Source organism: Mauremys mutica, chromosome 3 (genome assembly GCF_020497125.1).
Source record: "Mauremys mutica isolate MM-2020 ecotype Southern chromosome 3, ASM2049712v1, whole genome shotgun sequence".
Taxonomy (NCBI): Eukaryota; Metazoa; Chordata; order Testudines; family Geoemydidae; genus Mauremys; species Mauremys mutica.
The window spans coordinates 148,368,709-148,389,207 of NC_059074.1; the positions used below are offsets into that span (position 1 = coordinate 148,368,709).

The 20,499-nt window shown below is 56.8% G+C and overlaps 2 protein-coding genes across 2 annotated transcripts; both read left to right on the forward strand.

The window, feature by feature from the left end:
- Positions 1-1,649: 1,649 nt before the first annotated feature.
- LOC123366681 lies at positions 1,650-12,820 on the forward strand. The gene is made up of 10 exons (XM_045010327.1): positions 1,650-1,720; positions 3,990-4,174; positions 4,964-5,190; positions 6,364-6,425; positions 7,108-7,171; positions 7,451-7,559; positions 9,595-9,748; positions 10,680-10,840; positions 11,635-11,680; positions 12,713-12,820. The coding sequence occupies exons 2-10, from the start codon at positions 4,080-4,082 to the stop codon at positions 12,818-12,820; spliced, it is 1,026 nt and encodes a 341-aa protein (XP_044866262.1). The 5' UTR covers positions 1,650-1,720; positions 3,990-4,079.
- Positions 12,821-13,129: 309 nt separating this feature from the next.
- On the forward strand, positions 13,130-20,278 carry LOC123366208 (regulator of G-protein signaling 22-like). The gene is made up of 7 exons (XM_045009439.1): positions 13,130-13,266; positions 13,720-13,864; positions 14,853-15,010; positions 15,294-15,451; positions 16,156-16,324; positions 17,092-17,169; positions 18,019-20,278. Exons 1-7 carry the CDS (start codon positions 13,133-13,135, stop codon positions 18,944-18,946), a joined length of 1,770 nt encoding a protein of 589 aa, XP_044865374.1. The 5' UTR covers positions 13,130-13,132; the 3' UTR covers positions 18,947-20,278.
- The last annotated feature ends 221 nt before the right edge of the window (positions 20,279-20,499 follow it).

The window sequence follows — 20,499 nt, forward strand, 5'->3', positions numbered from 1 at the left end:
CTGTGTGATACTGTCCCACGGGGAGCAGTTTCTTCCTGACCCCAGCGAGATTCTGCCATCCTGATACCCGGGGTTAGGGGAGCAAGTGTGGAGAGGGGGATCTTCCCAGCAGTGACAGGGGCACAAGGAAACTCTTTGGGGCCAGTATGGCCTGTCCTGCTTCTGGGGCACTGGTGCTACAGTCACACACTTTCACCCCTTCCTGGGGCCTCTCACCAGTGGGGTCAGCTAGGCGAGCAGCTCTGCACCCCTCGCAGATATGCAGTTTGTCTGGTCTCTTTCCCTGCCCAGAGTGGAGTGCACAGGCAGGGAGCGGACAGAGCATGGCCCAGGGGAGCGCAGCCTTTGTCACTTTCCCTGACAGACCCAGCCTCCTCACTGCGAGCTGCCAGCACTTGCCTCCCTGGCTCACGGAGGCGATTACACAGTGTTGCTTGGACACATCGGGCCAAGAACAGCCTGGGTTTGTTTGGAGGAGCCTGAATCTTAATATTGATACAAGGAGAGAGTCAAAGGCCTAATAAGCTCATGTGACTGGGCTGGAAGGGACTTGTGGCACAGGAAGGATGGGGGAGGGAACTCCTAGGGGACACAGAAGCTCAGAGTTTGAATCTTAGCATAGGATAAGTGGAATGGACTTTGGTGTCTCTCTCTTTCTAGTCTGTGTTAGTGCCCAACACAAAACCACCTCACAGTTTGGCGTGATTGATATTCAGAACTAGCGTATCTGGGGGTGAGGGGCACTGGCAGAGCTGTGTGTGGGGAGCGCAGGGTTGGGATAGTGGCAGGGGGGCTGCAGGTCAGGGTGAGGGGCACTGGCAGAGCTGTATGTGGGGAGCCCAGGGCTGGGGTAACATGGGGGGCTGCAGGTCAGAAGTGAAGGGCATGGGCAGGGCTGCATGAGTAAGATTGACTCTGCCTGGCTCTGGTTTTTGCTGTCAGTTTCTCACTTTCCTAAGCTCTAAATACACTCCCATCATAAAAATACCAGAACGAGGGAATGTATTTAAACATAGACCTCCACCCCCAGAACCCCAGCTAGACACCCCCTAGAGACACTGGTTGTTTAATCAGAGTGAGGGGTGCAATGATTGCCAAAGTTATGTGACACACATAGGGGAGCTGCCCTGTGGATCCATCGTTGGCAAAATACACCATCCCACGAGGGTCTTCTATTCAAGTCCCCCAAGCATGTGTGTGGGATAGAACAGGAGGGGCCACTGAGCGGGGAATGGAGAATAAATCCAATGCCACTGGGGGCATTGTGATCCTAGGGTGCCTCCAAATATCCCAGTACTAACTCCTTAGGCAGCTCATTGCAGAAAGCAGCCCAGCCTGAGGCGCACCAGAGTCCATTCCAGCAGGGGCAGTAATCCAGTTCCGGTTTCTCTCTCCTCACTGGCTGGGGTCTGCACCCAGGGTCCAGTCCAGAGGAGTGGGGAGCTGGAAATCCAGAGCAGGACTCTTCCCTTCCTCATTCTGCACTGGATGCTGACCAAGCCTCTAGTAACACCATCTGATCTTCATGCATCTGCGTGTCCTGGGGCACCCTAGCTGGGCTCCCTTTGATGCTGCAGCCATGGCCAGGGCTGGGATCTCCAGCTGCTGCCCTGGGATCCCTGCTGGTCTCTCTCTCCTTTCAGGTCCGGGGGTGCTGGAGGAGCTGCTGACCTATGATGACCTTTTCCTGGAGTATTTCAATGCCTTCCTGGCTCTGCCTGTGAGTCCAGCTCCTCCCTCCACCTGATCTCATAGCCTGGGCTCTGCCTCCACTCACCTCGAGGGACGGATTCTCCCTTCACTTATCCCTGTGTGACTGCAGCCATTACCATGGGGTTTTTCCTGATTTACACCAGTGCCCATGAGAGACGAGCCCGGCCACTAGTCTGAGAAGTGCATGGCCAGATTTACTCCCAAGGAACCCTTCTCAGTAACGCCTAGCAAGTGGGTGTTTGTAGGGGGTAGGGGCCTGATGGGGGAGAGGTAAGAGGAGATCTTCCTCAGCACCCAATTAGTGCTCATCTTCAGGGGAGGGTCTGATGTGGACATGTGACCAGTAGAAACTGGGCTACACTTCTAATGTCACACAGAGCCTATTACAGTCGCTACTGACCTGGGCCCCGAGGCTCAGCTCTGTGGCAGCCCCTTCCCTTAGACCAGGGGTGGGCAAACTGTGGCCCACGGGCTGAATCCAGCCTGCAAGCCATTTTAAGTGGCCCGTGAGCTCCCGCTGGGGAGTGGGGTCTGGGGCTGCTCTATGCGGCTCCTGGAAGCAGCCCCATGGCCCCGCTCTGGCACTCCAGCCAGGGTGCAGGGTCGGGGGCTGCACCACACGGCTCCAGGAAGCCGCAGCATGGTGCCCCTCTGGCTCCTACATGCTCCAATGGCCCCATTCCAATGACTCCCTCCGGTGCTCCAATGGGAGCTGCGGGGGCGGTGTCTGCGGATGGGGCACCGTGCAGAACCACCTGGCCATGCCTCCGCGTAGGTGCTGGAGAAGGGACATGCCGCTGCTTCCGGGAGCCGCTTCAGATAAGTGCCGTTCGGAGTCTGTACCCCGAGCCGCCCCCCATGTCCCAATCCCCTGCCCCAGCCTGATCCCCCTCCTGCTCTCCAAACCCCTCAATCCCAGCCCAGAGAATCCTCCTACACCCCAAACCCACCCCACAACCAGAGCCCTCACCCCCCCCACACCCCACTCCCCCACCCCAGGACAGAGCCCCCTCCCACACCCTGAACTCCGCATTTCTGGCCTCACCCTGGAGCCCGCACTCCCAACCAGAGCCCTCACCCCCCACCCCAATTTTGTGAGCACTCATGGCCTGCCATACAATTTCTATTCCCAGATGTGGCCCTCAGGCCAAAAAGTTTGCCCACCCCTGCCTTAGACACTGTGAGTGCAAAGGGACTTCCGAGCTGATGGAACCAGTCCCCATGGAGTTTCCCCAGCGTAGGGTGGTATAGGGCCGTGAAATAGCCTATCACCACACCACCCCAAGCAGGGATTTACTGGGGGCATGGCTTTGGGAGGCAGGGTGTATGGCTGGAGCACCTGCATTCCAGCTATTCTGGGCTGCTGCAGTGCCCATAAGGGATACAAAGGTGGCATAGCTTAGAATCAGGGTCAGGAAGCAGGTCAGGAGTAAGGGGCACAGGCAGAGCTGTGTGTGGGGAGCCCAGGGGCTGGGACAGTGGGTGGGGGCTGCAGGTCAGGGGTGAGGGGCATGGGCAGAGCTGTGAGGGGAGCCCAGGGCTGGGATAGCAGGGGGTGCAAGTCAGAAGTGAGCGGGGGAGGGGGGTCTTTGCTTCTCCTCAGCACTGAGCCTGCTGCCCCTGCACTCAGTTTGATTCATTCAGTGTAACAGAATTAAAAGCAAACAGCTGATCTCTGGAGAGGGAGCCCTCTGCGACCTGTCTGTCCCAGCACTGTGTCTACCCCCAGGCTGATGCAGGGCCGCCCAGAGGATTCCGGGGGCCTGGGGTCTTCGGTGGTGGGGGGCCCTTCCCTTCCGGACCCGCCGCCGAAGTGCCCTGAAGACCCGCGGCGGGAGCCCCCCGCCCCCGAATTACCACCGAAGCGGGACCCGCCGCCGAAGTGCAGCCCGGTCTTCAGCGGTAATTCGGCGGTGGGGGACCCCCACCGCGGATCTTCGGGGCACTTTGGCGGCGGGTCCCTGAATGGAAGGGCCCCCCGCCGAATTACCGCCGAAGACCGGGCTGCACTCCGGCGGTAATTCGCCAGTGGGGGGTCCTTCCGCCCCGGAGCAGAAGGACCCCCCGCGGGCGAAGACCGGGAGCGGAAGAAGCTCCTGGGCCCGGCCCCGTGATAGTTTTCCGGGCCCCCCGGAGCGAGTGAAGGACCCCACTCCAGGGGCCCCGAAAAACTCTCGTGGGGGCCCCTGTGGGGCCCGGGGCCTGGGGCAAATTGCCCCTCTTGCCCCTCCCTCTGGGCGGCCCTGGGCTGATGGGAGGCTTTGCCTTTGGTCTAGGCCTTTCCTTTGAGACTGCGCTACGACCGGCTCAGGGGGCAGCTGCAGGAGCTGGATGGCTTCCTCCCAGAGTCTCCCAGCCAGCCGGGGATGAAGCCAAGCTCTCCTCACTATGGAGCCACTGACGCAGAGAGGGAAAGGATCCTGGGCTGGCTGAGGAGGGAGCGCTTACCCCCTTTTCAGAGGTGAGTGCGATGTGTGTGCCCACTGCTGCCCTCTGCAGGTTGGGATCAGAACTACTCCACTGTATGTCATGGGATCCATAGTGCTGAGTGGTAACAGAGACTTTCCTTTAGCTATGGATGGGGGCTGATGCTTTGGGAGCAGGGGGAGCTGAGTTCCGTCCCTGCTGCTGCTCAGAAGCCCTGTGTGACTGGGTGTGTGGCAGTCCCCTTGGAACACTTGCCAGCACAGCAAGGGTGGTTGGTGTGAACTCTGGGAGATTGTCTATCCGTCTGGGGCTGGGGTGGCAGTGCAGCCTGTGGGGCAGGGAGAAGTAACAGGGCTACACGTACTGTGAGAGAGCAGTGAATGAAATGGGAACCACAGCGTTCCTTGGTGAGGGCCATAGCGAGTGCAATGGTCCCTGCTTGGACAGGCTGGGGCAGGAAGGTACGAACTTGGGAGGGAATCTGCTACGAAAATTTTACTTAACCCACTTTTGACTGAGCTGGTGAAGGGCATATGGTGATGTCCTGATGAGAGTCTCACCCCTGATCTACAGCCCCCCCCCGCTATCCCAGCCTGAGCTCCCCACACACAGCTCTGCCAGTGTCCCTCACCCCTGACCTGCAGCCCCCCTGCTATCCCAGCCCTGGGCTCCCTGCCCCAGCAGAATCTCTGTATTTGTTTTGTTAACGTACAATGGTGCATTCGATGATTGTGGGTCCTGTGTGTGGCATGGGGCCATTGCTCAGCCCCTGTTTATTGTCCATCATTGATGGCAGTGTCATTGACTGATTGTTTGGTGCTAGGACGGCCCTTTACCTGGAGTACAAGCTGGCAAAGCTGCTGATTCGTCCCCTGGATGAAGGCTACCCAGTGAGCCGGCATGAGATTCGTGGGTACAGCCGTCAGTCTGAGAGCACTGCTGTCTCCAGCATCCCCAGTCACCCATCAACAGCTGGGCTGCCCACCAGGGTCCCCAGCCTCGGGCTGTGGAGGCCTCCTAGTCAGACCCGCAGCACCCCAGCCCACCTAGGTGAGTCCCCCACAGCCAATCCAGGAGCATCTTCTTGTCCCCAAGGACAGGGGCTCCCTACAGCGACCCTCCTCCCTGTGCTAGGAAGGGAATAAGGAAAGGCCCGTAAGGGAACGTCTACCCTGCCATAAAAGACCCATGGGCCGGCTGCTGGGTCAGCTGGCTCAGGCTGCAGGGCTATAAAATTGGCATCGATGTTTAGGCTCAGTCTGGATCCTGGGCTCTGAGACCCCATGAGTGGGGAGGGTCCCAGAGCCAGGCTCCAGCCCAAGCCTGAATATCCACAATGCTATTTTTAGCCCCAAGAGCCCAAGTCAGTTGAGCTGGAGTCTGAGCCTCGGTGCCGCAGGTGGTGTATTGCAGCGTAGACGTATCCTAAAAGCCATCCAGCGTGGTGCCTGCCCTCACCAACCTGCAATGGCTCCACCTGCCTGCTGCTCTTCCCAGGTTGGCCAAGACCTAGGGCAAGGCTGAGACGCAAACAGAACTAAGGGACCGTGGTTAAAAACCACACTCCTACCCAGGGACCCTTTTTCAAACATTGCTCAGGTATAGTTTAAAGACCAGCCTCGAGCAGGCCCACCCCACTGAACAGCGAGCAGGGCCTTCTATGTGACACAGAAGGGCAAGCTTGCCCTGCCCCCACCAACTCAATGCCCTGCACAATCACCCTCCTTGGTCACAGCTGATCTTGCAGAACTCGTCTGCCTTTCTCTCTTCCTCCCACCCTGCTCCCTCTGGTCATCTAGCATCGGCCTTCTCTCTGTTCCTCAGCGCAGCCTGGCCGTTCTCGGTGCGAGAGCCTCCTCCTCTGCAGCACTGGCTGCCGCAGGGGCTCTTCGTCTCCTCTGTTGTCGCTCCCCTGGGTTGCTGTCCCTCTAGGAAGGGCTCCTGGGAAGCCGATGGTCTCACTACGTCAGGCAGGGTCTTGGAGAGCATCGGTGGCACCCCACTGTTGAAAGAGATGAGGAGACTGGGCCCTCCCCATAGTCTATCTAGATCCCACCCCCATCACTCCTGAAAGGTTAGGAATCCTGGCCGCTCACTGACTGAGCACCCCATTGTGCTTGCCCATAGCCCCCAAGACTCCTCCCTGAACCAGCATGGAGACTCCCACCACCAACAGCCGCTTGTCTTTGGACATTTCTCCTTTGACTTTCTGCCCTCCTGCAGGCTGCTTCTCCAGCATCCCTGACCAGCTGCCCTGGGGGAGCTCTGTGGAGTTCCCAGCTGCCGTGAGTCTGGGGAAATCTCCCTTTGCAGAGGGGCTGAGCAGGCTTCCGCTCCAAAGCCTCCTGCCCAACTCCACCACGGGAGTGGCCAATGGTGAGATTGCTGCGGCTTGGAGAGGGGTGGATGGAGGCTCTGCCAGACACACCCAGATGCATCCTCCTGCTTTTGGCTGAAAACCCCTGGTTTGCCTTGTACTCCAGTCTGGAGTGCCCCACACCAAGTGCTCCGCCCAGTCACAGGTGGGAAGGCGCCTGCTCATTACTCTTGGATACATTCATGCATTGCCTGTCAGAGGATAAGTCTGTATTCAACCTGCTATCATCTCCTCCCTCCCCAGGCTCTGAGTTTCTCAGTACTTGGATGGGAGGCACACAAGGGAAGTATAGGTGCTGCAGCAAATGTGGGATTCAGTAGGGCAGCTCTTCTCAGCGGGCCAGCACTGACCCCAGTGTGCTGCTAGGAGGGGCAGGGCTGCAGGAGGTAACAGCTTTCAGATGAGATGTAAAACTGAAGCCCTGCCCACTCATAGTGATTAAAGATCCCAGGCAATTTTTGCGGGTGTCAGGGTATTAGCTCTGGTGTCCGGACCATGTTGCAATAGGGACAGCTAAGTTCTATCTCCCTAAGTGCTCCTTGCAGTTTAATTTGGGGACAATCTTCTGTATTGCTTCTTCTGGTCCTAAGCTGTTGTGTTATGCGGCTCTTAATTGGCTGCTCCATCCCAGAAGTGGTTGCATTTCTGTGGCAGGTAAAGCTGGCAACCCGTGCAGCTTTTTAGAGCAAATAACAGCTGGGTTCCCCTGCTCCCTAGGGCGCAGAGTGGATTCCACAGCTCTTGGTTTCCTGTCAAATCCCAGAGTGGGAGCCGGGATCCCAGACAGGTACAGCCCACAGGCGGCTGCCTAGGGCCACTACGGGCATTGGACAGGAACTAGCCACAGAGGTATTTTGGCCCAGCCACCACAGGGCTGCTGTAGAGTCTAGACACATGGACTGATTTATGACGTCACTTGTGTCATGCTTGCAGAAGGCTCCGTGGATGGCTGGACCAATGCTGGTGGGTCCGAGAGATCCCTTGATGGCCTGACCAGAGCCGCCTCTAGCTCTTCACCCACGGCAGGGCACCACATGGGCAGGTAAGGCTACGAAGGGATAATGCACCTCCTGGTGCTGGGGAGGAGGAGCAGGCAATGTGCAGTAACCAGGTTGAAGTAGCAGCCCTGTCAAGTGCACAGTCAGATCAGGCTGGAGGCTTGGGAATGGGCAGAAGTGAGAGTACGTGGTGGTCTGACTAAGCACTGACTGCTCCTTTTGATGAGCATGACAATATCTTGCACTTGTCTAGCACCTTTTAGCCCAGAACCGCAAAGTGCGTTGCAGAGTTCAACCTCCCTTTGAAGATGGGGAAACCAAGGCCCAGGGAAGTTGTAATTCCCCCGAAGTGGCACAGCGTATCTTGGGGCAGAGCCTGGCCTGGCACCCTGGTTCCCAGTGCTGTGCTTTAACATTTCACAGGCTGCCTTCTTAGCTGTCTTCTCATGCCTGGGTGCTCTCTGCCGGTTAATGCCCCGGTGGGGGAGGGGTGCTGTGTCATCAGCACTCAGCCAGGCAGAGAGGCAGCGTGAGGGGCACGTGGAGGCGGGCTGTGGCCTGGCGCTGTGCTGTGGGGGTGGCAGGCTCTGCTTGCTGAGTGATTTATGTCTGATGGAGAGGGTGGGGGTTGAGATAGGCTCCGTGCAGCATCCTGTGTGATCGTGTGAAGCCCTCAGAGAGGGGGCCTGGGGTGTGTGGGGTGGCTTGGGGGACACGGGGGGTGGGATTCTCTCCCCATCTCTCCCTCAGCACGTGGCTGGGCATGGATTCCAGATGTGCAGCAGGAAAGGAAGGGCTCTAGGCCAGGGCTGCAGCTGCTCCAGGTGTGATCCCAGGGCCCAGTTTGGAGCATGGGGCCCAGTCTCTGGCCTGCCATAGCATTAGTGGGGGCTGTCACTTGGGAGCTGTGACCGAGCAGGGAGTATTAACCTGGTAATGTTGCATGGGAGTTTTACTAGTGTACTGTCTGCATTGATACTAGCTGGTGGTGGGATACAAGGGTGTGACTTCACTTGAAGGATGATACTGGAGCAGGTAACCTAAGCCCACGAGGGGGTTGGGGCCAGGTGACACCTTCTGCCCAGGAAACTGGACAAAGGCTGGAGGAGGAGCCGGGATGTGTGGCTGAGTGAGACTGCTGGAGAGGGTTTCAGTTGAGAGCTGGCTGGGGAAACGAAGGGAGGCCCAGAACTGGGGTCTGGGCTCCCTACCCACAAAGATGGACCTGTCGGAGGGGTCCTGTTTTCTGTACCTACAAGCTCTGTTTTGGACTGTGTTCCCATCGTCTAATAAACCTTCTGTTTTACTGGCTGGCTGAGAGTCACGGTGAATCGCAGGAAGTGAGGGTGCAGGGCCCTGACTCCCCCGCACTCCGCGACAGGAGCCCTCTGTCACATTCTGCCCGGGGGGTCTGGGTGTTACGTTGTTTTGCTTTCAGGGCTCCTCCCGCTCTGCGTAGCTGGGTGGGGGGAGGGGAATAACCCCACACCAAGACCAGGGACCCCAATGACTTTCTTTCCATGCACCTCCCTGGGCCAGGTTTGAGACTGAGCTTGAGCTGCCTTTTTCTTAGCTCTGTTTCCAGATGCCATGGAGTTGTGCGTGTCCCTGGGGGAAGCACTGTGGTCTGTCTGCTGGGGGAGTTGTGCATGGTGAGGTGTGCGTCTGCCTGGGGGTGCCCCGGGGATGCGTATGGTGTATGCTGGGGATGTGTGGGGTATGTGACTGCACTGGCATGTTGTGTGCTGTGGTGGGAACCTCCCTATCGCTGACCCCTTGTACCTTTTGTGTCCTCTCTGCTTTAGAAGGACCCATTGTTCCCGGAATGCTGACCCACCAGATCACCCAAAGGGTGTTTCTCTCTCTGGCAGGGGTTGGGGGCTCAGCGGGTGCAATGAATAAGTGGCAGCGGGAGGTAGGGTGGATGTGGGGTTGGGTGCTGGTGGGGGAGCAGGATGGGATGTGCAGGGTAATTCCATTGTAGCCCTGCACACAGGTGTCCCTGTGAGTTGCCTAGGCTCTGCGCTCCAACACACCCTGTGCCCAGTGCCAGAGCAGCCCCTCTCCCTTCTCTCACGGCAGGCGCCAAGGGGAGCCGGCCTCAGGCACTAGGAAGGTGCTGCAGTTTGGCGGGGAGGAATTAAACACCTCTGACAGAGGGGAGGAATCCTGGCTGCTCCCTGGCTTTGGCCGTTCCACTCTGCAGCAGCTGAAGGAGGATGTGCTGGGGACGGTGAGTCTCGTTGGACCCTGCTGAAGGATGGGGCTGAGGTGCACATTGATGGAGCTATTAGCCAGCTGCCACACTGTCTCCCCTTCCCCTGCAGGCCCACTAGTGATTCCCGGCCCCATTCACTTCCATCTCCCCAAGCCTCATTCCTAACTGCTCCCTATATCTCCCTTCCTCACTCCCAACTTCCTGTCCCAGCCCCCTCCCTCCTGTCCCTATCCATCCCTCTCCAGTCAGGAACAACCAGCTGCCTCTCCAGTTCTGCTCTGCTCTGGACCTTGGGGCAGGAAACCTGTTTTTTGCAGCTCCACTAGTATGTAGAACTGGGGGATTTATGAGGCTCTAGGAATAACCCTTGGCTGCAGCCTCTGCTAGAGCTGGCCACTTTCCCTCAACTGGTCTGTCCCTGGTCCTGCAGCGCTGGTGTCCATGCTCTGTACTCGTAGGAGCCCAGGGTAACATAGCCAGCCAGGGACAACTGAGTGCTGATCCCAGCGCTGAGACCTCCCAGCCCCCTCTAGGCAGAAGATCATGGGGAGAATTGGGCTGCGCCTCACCACAGCAGCCAGTGGTGAGGGAATACCTGGCAGATGAGCCATCAAATTCCTGGCTTGTCCACCAGGAGAGGGGAGCCTAAGCAGGGTTGCAGCCATGACCCTGAAGAGCTGTCTTCATTCCTCTGGGTGCCAGCTCATGGGAGATGGGAGGGCCTCACAGCTGCAGCAGCACCTGGGCCAAGCACTGATGGTCAGGAAAGTGGCCCTAGGTGCCCCTCATTATAAGTCCAACTGTAGAGCAATTGCCGGATGGGTCAGACTCTGTTAAAGGGGGAGGTGGGGCCCATTCCTGCTCTGTTCTGGGGCTGAACTCCAGCCTCCCCTGACACGGGCAGAACCCATCCTCCCACTGTGCCCCCCATCCCCTTGTGTTGCAGAGGGCTGGCATGGATTGCTTCAAGGAGTTTCTCCATGGTACCCTGGGGATCCACCTCCTTCACTTCTGGATGGACTGTGAAGATATCATGGAGCGCACCAAGTGCTTAGAGGCCAGTGCTGCCGAGCGGGAAGCTCAGATCCTCTGTGTCAGCCTCTGCCGGTACAGACGGGTGTCCCAATGAACCCCTTCATTCACACACTGGCAGAGGGGGCAAGAGGGAGTGGCTTTGCTCCTGTGGCCATCCCCTTGTTTGCACACTGGGGGCATGGCTCAGTTGTCGAGCCCATACCAGGTGGTGGCCTCACACCCTTGCTGCCCACAGGTCTGGATCTGCTCCCCCTCCTGTAGGGGCAGGTGGTACTGTGTTTCTAGCAGCCACACGGTGTCACTCAGACGGTGGTTTAGAGAGATTGGAGAATCCCAGCTCCAAATCCCGGTGACAAGCCCCCAGATCTACCACCTGTGTCCGTGTAAGGAGCAGGCGAGGGCCCTAGGGAACCCCAGTCAGACAGACTCATACCAGGGACTGCAAAGACAGCATCGTCCTTGGGCCTAGCAGGGGTCAGGCCCATGCAGAATAACCTGACCCACTTTCAGGACCCCTTGGGATCTTTAGGTGTGAAGTGTGAGAGAACAGCAGCCTGTATGGGTCTGTTCTGCCTGGCAGATGTCTCTGGAAGCTTGCAGCCTTGTAGCCACTCAGCATGCACCCAGTAAGACAGGGCAACAGGAGAAGCACAGAGGACCAGACATTGTCCAGGTTGTGACCTTCTCTGGGCAGACATGCTTGGGGACAGATGGCTTGTCCGGTTCTCAGCTGCGGCCATCAGTGTGCTTAGGAAGTACCCTGCAGGTCCTGGCTACTCTAGCGTTGAGACCATGGCTGTCTGAAGCCTAGGGCCTGAGCTGCTTCAGCCTTTACTGGGGTGAAGCCATTGTTCTTTTCATTGCAGGAACATTCAAGACAAGTACAAGCTGAGCCTGTCTCTGGCCTCCGAGGTGAGTGAAGCTGCAGGGGTGCAGGTGCCCATCCTCTTAACCCCCCTTGCAGCCTTAGCAGACACATACATTTGCTCTTGGCAGGGCTGTGAATCTCACACCTCAGCTGCTAGCAGAGGTGAGACAGCAGAGCCCTAGGGAGCGCTCCTTGTGTGAACTGCCTCCCCCACCAGGAAATGCCTGGGCTCATTACATTGCCAGCTGCTTCTGCAGCTGCTCTGCTCTGCCTTCCAGTGACACTGGGGTCCTGCTGCTGCCCGTTTCCAAGGGCGACTGCCTGGCCATCTGTGGGGGTTGACTCTGGCCTTAATGCAGCCCATGATCTAGTGCTGAGCCTGACATCCCAGCTCTGCCTGCTGCATTGCTTGCCTCTGGAAAGCATCCAGGAGCTGGTAGCCAATGGTCACTGTTAGTGCGGGATCATGACTGATCGCCCAGGCTGGAGCGGGCAGAGGGGCCAGCCACACAATAGTGTATGAGGGCAGCGAGCCGGGCAGGGCTCGGGAGGGACAGAAGGAATGAGGGAGGAACAGTGCTGGCTGGAGCCAGACACAGGGACCTCCCCCGCCACCTCACAAGCCACTGCCCCTGACAGCCTGAGGTGCACCCTGCGCAGAGGTTGCCAGTATGGCCCTGTCTGTACCAAACTGGGCCATGGTTTGGTGGTGTGGGTGGGACACTGTATGTCCAAGTGAATGCTCCATGCCCCTGAGTCCCTCCCCATCACAGCCCCTCCCCAGGTATGCAATAGGCCTCTGTCAGCTACAAGGCAGGCTCAGCAGAGTATTTTGTGCTCATTGGGTTCATTTATCTTCTGATGCTGAGAGAGAGAGAGAATGTGAAACCAACAGCCCCTAAGGTCCTGGCCTCTAGGGTCTATGCTTCCTCTTGGCTGGTAGATATTGTTAGCCACAAGTCCCGCAAAGGGTTAATGGCAGATGGGGCTGGGTGACTTTCCCTTCTGATCGTTCTCCTCTGGCCCAGCTTGGTGTAAGCCATGCCTGCTTGCTGTGGTGCCCTGTCCCTCTCTAGCAGCGGCGAGGCCAGCTAAAGATTGATGGGCCTACTACAGCCTTGGCTGTGTCTTTTACTGCAGGCAGTAGAGGCTCATGCATTAAGCTCAAGAGGTCTCAGGTTTGATCCCACTGCCGCTGACCCACCCAGGGGCATCAGTGTCACATTGGGATCCCCATGGAGCCGAGCTCTGGATCTCTTCCTTGGTGTCACAAAGGCACTAGGCTGAGGACCTTGGTATTAAAGCATATTTCTGGAGCCAAGCCTAGGCAGAGGGTAGAGGAAACCAAGATTGAGCCATGCTGAGATGCGGTGGGATATTCTGACCCCAGAGCACAGTGTGGCTGGGTGAGGCTGGTGGGGGTGGCTAGCCCGGGCAATGGGGAGAGGTGGTGTGGCTGATGTGTGCTCTTCTCCCCTCTCTGCTGGCAGGAGCCGATGTGCGAGGCTCAGGGCGGCGTCGAGGCAACTTTCAGTGCCTTCAGCAGGAGCCAGTACGATGCTCTGAGACGCCTGCGCGCCTACTGGGTTTCCAGGTTTCTCCTCCATCACCAGAGAACTAGATACCTCAGGTTCGTACAATGGGAACCATCCAGGAGATGATGGAGTGAGGGGAGGGAAAGCTCCTCCTTTTGTAGCTCTCAGGAGACAGGGCCTGCTGCTGTATTGGACAAGCCACAAGAGAACTGGGCAGCTTGCTGGAGCTCTTCCCAGACTCCACAGCCCCTGCTGGCCTCGCCAACTGCAGAGGCCTTGAGGAGGGAGGATCCAGTGGTTACAGCAGGGGCTGAGAATCAGGACTCCTGGGTTCTATTCCTGGACCTAGTAGGGGAGTGAGATCCAGTGATTAGAGGACTGGGGCAGTTTCCTACTGGGGAGCTGGTTTCTCTTCCCACTGACTTCCTGCCTGACCGTGAGTCAGTCCCGCCCTCTCCCTCTGGCTCAGTTTCGCCCTCTTAAAATGAAGAGACTGATATGCTTGGAAAACAGGGTGTTGTTACGTATTTATTTTGACTCTATGGTAGGACTGTCCCCACCTCAGGCTCCCAGACCAAGCCTAGGCCGCCCATGAACACTGACTTCCTGCCTTCGCTCAAGGTGTTTGCGTCGCTTCCTGTTGTGGGTGATGGCTGCATGAGCCACACGAATAGAAGCGCAGACTGGTTCAGCGTACGTAACACCTCCAGGGAGCAGGGTTTGGATATTGTGTGGGTCTCCCTGTGGGTATCTTCCCAACGTGACACAATCCAACACTGAGACAGGTTAACAGCACATGGACACAACACCCTGCCATCCAAAATAAATGTGGTGCGGTAATTGCCTTCTTGGAGGTGGGGTAGACAGCTACCAAGCTGGTGGCAGGGACACCCCCAAAATGGTATAGGAGGCAGAGGTGGCACCAGCAGAATCACCGGCCCCCTGAACACTAGGCTATTTGGAGGAAGGCCGGGGGGGGGGGCGCATTTAGCTCTAACATGAGGGTAACAGCACAAAACGGTTTGAGTGATGGGGGAGGGGATGGCATGTGTAAGTCCTCTCTTCCCCAGCTCACCACAACCTGAATCTCTGAGACAGAGGACATGTCTACACTAGAGCTGGAAGTGTAATTTCCAGCCTGAGTAGACATACCTGCACTAGCTCTGGTCAAACTCTTTTTAAAAATAGCTCTGTAGCCGCAGTGACATGAATGAAAGGAGGAGCAGCCCCCCATGAGAATGAGACTAGGGTCTCCGATGGGATTGTACTCAGGGCGGCTAGGCCCTCCCGTTAATTGCACCATTGCAGCTACGCTTCTGTTAGAAGATGGAGCTAGCATGGGTATGTCTCCCCGAGCTGGAAATGATCAGTACCAGTGTAGACAGCCCCTGACAGGAGTTGCAGGGCTTGTAAAAGGGGTGAATGAATAGAGCCTGGGTGAGAAGAGCCATAAAAGACGACAGATCAATTCTGCTCCAGCCCAAATTCTTCCCCGAGCACTTGAGATGTCCTTCTGCACCGGTAATACAGCCAGGGGTTATTTTGTGGGTCCTCTTCTCTCATTGGGGATCTGTCTCTGGCCAGGGCCTGACGCAGCTCTAGGTCACCTTTGGAGAGCCAGCAGTGAGGGTAAGAATGAATATAGCACTGAAAACCTCTTCTTGCTGTCCATCCGATGCAGCTGCCGCACTCTGGTGCAAGCTGGCGAGGCAGGATTGTGTCAGCTCCGCAGCCAGACCTCTCATGGAATCTCCCTGACACACCGCTGACCTCCCACCTCCTCCAAGCACTAATGTGTGATCCTGGGGCTGGGGGGAGCTTTCTTCACTACCTGACCAGGTGAGTCTCTCTCTCTCCTGTCCTTATCCTTTTCAGCCACCTGACTGAGCTGGGGAATCCCTGGGAATGTAGACTTTGCTGCTGCATTGCCTCCAGCTGTGACAGATGCTTGATGCATCAGAGGCAAATGTTGGGTTATGGTAGTTTTCTCCAGGGGCCACCATATAGCCTTGTACAAGCCAGCTGGGCTCTATCCCTGCTCGCCGCTCCAGTGGAGATGTGACTAATTCACTGTTCAAATTCCCCCAGGCTGATACGCATTCCTTCCCTGCTTACCCTCCAGGTTTGAGGATACTCAGAAGGTCCATAACCTCCAGTTGTGGCGAGCGCTGGAGGAGCACCAGGCCACTTGGGAGTGGCAGGCAGACCGGCTCAAACCCCACCGCTCAGCCTGGCAGATCTTCCACAAGTACTTGGTGCATGGTGCGCCATGTGATGTTGGTGAGCTCCCAGATAACTGGCTCTTCTGCACCATATGCAGTCAGTGGCCAAATCCACTTGGCGCTGGGTTTAGCTGTGGCTGGGTGTGCGTGGGGATACCGGGCTGAATCTCAGAGACCTGCACCAGGGGAATCATAGGGACTAATGAGCAAAATTATTGATGCTGGAGAATATAAGTGAGTAAGGGTGTGGTACCAGAAAACATTCAGGGATCTAGAGGGACAGTCTGAATATGAACCTGCAGCCACCCAAAATGGATTTGAAGTTGGAAAGCAAGTTGCCCCCGCTCATTCAGCTGCTAAATGACCTGTTTTCCATGGTCCCGGTGACAGAAGGTCTAGAATGGGAGCAATAGCCCAGTGAATTCCCAAAGCCAGAGAAGCAGCCCATCCTCTTGGAGGGGAGTCGCTATCACAGCCCATCGCAGTTGTAGGGACACATGGGAGGCACTGGCCAGTGTATAGGGTGGGGGGAGAGTATCTAGTTTCCTGCTCAAGTAGACTTGCTGCACCGCTTTCGTCCGCAAATGGCAGCTGGGGACCAACACACTGCCTCGGGGGGAGATTTCCTTGGACTCCACTGGAGAACCAGTGCAAAGGGGTGAGCTGGAGGAGGGTTGCATGTTACTTCCCTGCCCTAGTGAACTTGCCTTTGAAGATGGAGTCCTAGGCCAACGCTCCGCTCTGCTTTTCTTCTCCCTGCAGGACTCAGCTCCGATATGCCACATTACATCCAGCATCTCCAGGAGATGCTCAGCTCCAGCAACCAACCTCTGGAGCCTTTGGCCTTGGAGCCAGTGGCTCAGCACGTGCTCGCTGTTCTCTGTGAGGCCTGGCTCCGCTACCTCCGCTATGAGATAGCCACCTTCCTAGAGTGAGTCCCAAGAAGCCTTGGGTCCTCTTCTTTGGTTTCCAGATCCAGGTGTAAAGCACTGGCAGGCAAGGGGGAGAGAAGTGGTTTATGGGGGAATTCAGTTCTTGTTTTGTCCATGGACACATCTCAGAGAGCTCCCTAACTGCACCCAGTGAAGCAGTTACTCCTCCTCTCAAAGCAGTTTGGCTCTTTGCAGCCTCAAACAAAATGCAGCCTCAAAAAAAGTGGGTATTCACCCACGAAAGCTCATGCTCCAACACGTCTGTTAGTCTATAAGGTGCCACAAGACTCTTTGCTGCTTTTAAACAAAATGCTGGCAGTCCTGGATTCAGGCCTTCTACAGCAGGTGCTCCTGCACCATCTTCTGAAGCACCTTCTGCTGGGAGCGCAGACTAGAGTAATCTAGTAATCCTCCTTGGCCCAAAGCCAGTGCTCACCCACTACCTTCTTGCACATGGCCTGCTGAAAGTACCTATGAGCTCTCCCGCTCCTCTCCCTACGCCCCTTCTGCTGTGGGAGGCCAGGACTGGAGTAGCTGGGAACTGCTCCATAGTCAGTGCTCCACTCCTGACAGCACCTCCATTTGAGAGCGGAGCAGCTAAATGAAGGATTGGCCTGGGTATTTCATTCACTTCCAGCTTTGGGCTGCAGCTTGAGAGAATTTTTTCCAACCAGCCAGCGCGCGTCACAAAAATCTTTTAAACTCTTCTTCTAAGCGAGACAGCTGTCCACCTGGCTCATTTGCTCTGTGCCACCCTTTCTTGCAGGTACTGCATCCCAGACTCTTACCTGGAAGTGCAGGATGTCAGGAGCAAAGACAGTAGAATAAAGCAGAGAAGAGACAGGTACTTCTTTATCTGAACTCAGCAAAGGGGGCACAGTTGCTTAGGATTCGGGCTGGCAAACCCAGCTTTGTGAGTGCTGCAAAAGGAACTCAGGTGTCCAGTTGGACATTTGGATTCCCAGAGTTGTTACCAAGCTGATGAATCATTTTCACAGCTAAAATTCCACCCTTTTTAGTCAAGTCCCTGCTGCCCACTGTCCCCACTACGTTAAGGTAGCCTCTGCGGCATGCGTCTAGTTAAGAACGTGTGCTCTGGGGATGGTATTTGCACTATAGAGGCCTGATGCCCAGAGGAGAATGCAGGCTGCTATACTGATAATGATCTTATATTTAGATATTACCCCTCATTTGCAAAAAGACCCACATCACTTCACAGAACTCTCATGCTGAGAATCACTGTGCCCTCCACTGGCATAACGGCTGCATCGGGGTGGATGAAGGCAGCTATTTCCCCACCACACAAACACTGCAGAGGACATGAAGAACACAGCGTCCCACTGCAGAGGGAAGTTAGGAGGCAGGATACAGTTCCCTGCCCTGGAATAGGGCTAGGACAACCCCTGTGTCTCATGGGATCTACAATGACCATAAGTGGTCAGGCCCTGAAAGACATCTCCAACAGCACAGCAACCACCAGCATCATGTGAGGACACAGGGACAGCACAGGCTCGGTGTAGGTACCCCCTCAAAACCACCATCACTGCTTCTTGGTTTCCCTGGCTGTGGAGGGGGGGGAAGGGTCTCCCATCTAAGTACAAAGCAGGCTGAGCAGCATCAGGCCGATCAGATGCAACAAGATCATAGCCTGATGTGCTATGGCTGTATTGAGAACCTGTTTGCATCCTTGCAGGGCCAGGAAGAGGAAGGAAAATACCGGCTTTCATGCCCAGGAAGGCAGAAAGCAGCAGAGGAGACACCGAAAGAAAGCAGCAGCTGAGCCCCAAGGCTCAGGCCATGCTGGCCTGGCAAGTGGGGAAGGGTCAGTGACACCCCAGCGTGCCCTGAACCTGCTCAACAACAAGGTGGTTTTCAAAGCCTATAGAAAGGCAGCTCAGGAAATGCAAGATGCAGGGCTCCAGAGGGTGCTGGAGCTGTTGGAGAAGCTGGAGCGATGCCAGGCAGCCCCAGAGGGGAGGAAGCGGCTGAGCTGTGTGCTGAAGTTCCTGGACCTCTGGGACCAGCAAGGGGCTGGGCCACTGAGCCCTCGCCTCCCCAGGGAGCTGAGGAAGAGACTGAGGGCAGAGGTGGGCCAGGGTAGAGTAAGCGACTTGAGCATAGAAGAAATCCAAGCTGCCTTGTATGCGCACATTGCTCCGGCCTTCGAGAGCTTCTGGGCTGAGGTGAGTGAGGGGCTGGGCAGGCACGGAGTACAGCCCTCCCAGATCCAAGACGAGGGCTGGCCAAAGCTTCAGCCACTCCTGCATTTGCTGGCTGCCAAGGTGGCCCTCAAGCGTCTAAGGAACAGGAAAGCCGCAGTGGGGTCAGCAGCTACAGCCCAGCCCAGCCAGGAAGACAAAGCCTCCTTCTGCCAATTCCTCAGGACTGCTGCCGAAGGCTGGCCCACCCTGGAGATGCTGCACTTCCTCAAACACCTGCAGGTCCATGGCCCCCCTGTGCTGGAGCATGGCCTGCACTTCCAGCTGGAGGTGCAGAAGTTCAAGAACGCCCATCACGCCATGCCGGACAGGGCTCTCCTGAGGAAGAAGGTGCAGGTGATCCGCAACTGCTTCCTTGTCTCCCAGCTGGAGCCCCGGCTGCAGGTAGGCCTCATGGTCTGACAGAGGAGTAGCAACGGGGCAAAGAGATGGTCAGGCAGGCCTAGGGCAAGAGAGAGGAGGAGCTGGATCTAAAGCATTAGCAGTGAGTTGATATATAACACAGGAGTTCTGCAAAACAGAGTGGTGGGTGTGTAAACTCCATGGGCTCCCTCTGAAGTCAGTGAAAGCAGGACTGGGCCTCAATGGCCATGTTTAATGCTGTAAAGGGGAACAGGCTAGTTCCCAATTTCCTCCCCCACCTGAAAAATTCCAAGAAGATGAAATACAGTGATCAACCCCAATGTAATCCTCAGGCCAGCTTCAGCCCAGGCTAGCTCCCCCCCCACCCCAGCCTGTTCGCAGCTCACCTAGTCTGGGAAACGCCCTGCACAGCAGCACCGGTGCTCTGGTAACACTGGGGCTGAGAGCGCCCAGCGCCAGCCTGTGCAGAATGAGAGGCCAAACTGGCGCAGAAGCCGCTGGGATATCTAGCAGATCTTTTTGCAGCTGGTAACATGGAGACTTGCTCCCCTGCCCCAGGCCCCTGAGCATGTTTGTGGCTTGCTCTCTAGGTGGTGGTGGATGCTGAGAAGTTGGGGAGAGCTCTCCGGGCGGCTGAGCAGGCTCTCCAGCAGGATGCCCCAGCACCACCTCCCGGCCTGTTTGATGAGCTGAGGGACTCCGTCTTCAGCACCCTACTGCCGTACTGGGCTGGGTTCCGAAAGGCCTGGCTGAAGCGGTCGCTTGAGAGTGCCCAGAGAGCCCCGGGTACGTTCATCACCCTGAGCCCCTGTCTGACGGCAGAGCCCCCCCTTCTCTGGAGAATCCGAGGATCAGGAGATGGCAGGGATTTTGCAGCTGCTCCAGGAGGGTTCCCTGCTGTGGGAACTGGGCAGCACACTTCAAGCAAGAGAGGCTGAAGGGGCATGTGGAGACAGTTGTGTGCTTACATTTGCAAGTGCAATACCCATGCTAAAGAAACAGCATGTGCAGGCCTGGCTCTCACAAAGGCCCATGGCCAATTGAAAAAATGACCCGTGGCTCACATGAAGCCTTCCTCATTCCTCTTGGGAAAATAATGCCAGAGCCCAGTAGCTTACCCTGGCAGGAGTGATGCCACCAGAATGGTCCTTTTGCTTTATTGCATCCCACTGCTGCTAGCTCGACTTTCCTGCTCTTTGTGTGACTCATCTCTGAGCTCCCTCCAGCCTGTCACCACCTTGAGCTGCCCAGAGCTGAGGCAAGATGTAAAGGACCTTTGATCTCTCATTGGGTGGGGCAGGTCACTTCCTAGTGAATGGCCAGACCTTTCCCTCCTCCTGGTTTTCATTCTCTGGGCAGGGAGGGGTGTTTTTCACCAGCCCATGGTGCAGCTCTGGCCCCAGGAACGGGCACCCCCAAGGCTCATCTTTGTGTGGCTCTTGTCCCCTCTGCGGACCGATAACACACTGAGGCTAGTAGGGCCTTTCACCCCTAGCAATTGCAGAAGGGTGGTCCTGCCGTCAGGGATGAATTCCCCATGGGATTGCCTTGTAGAATGGAGTATTTATTGCCCCAACAGGCTTTTACCACCA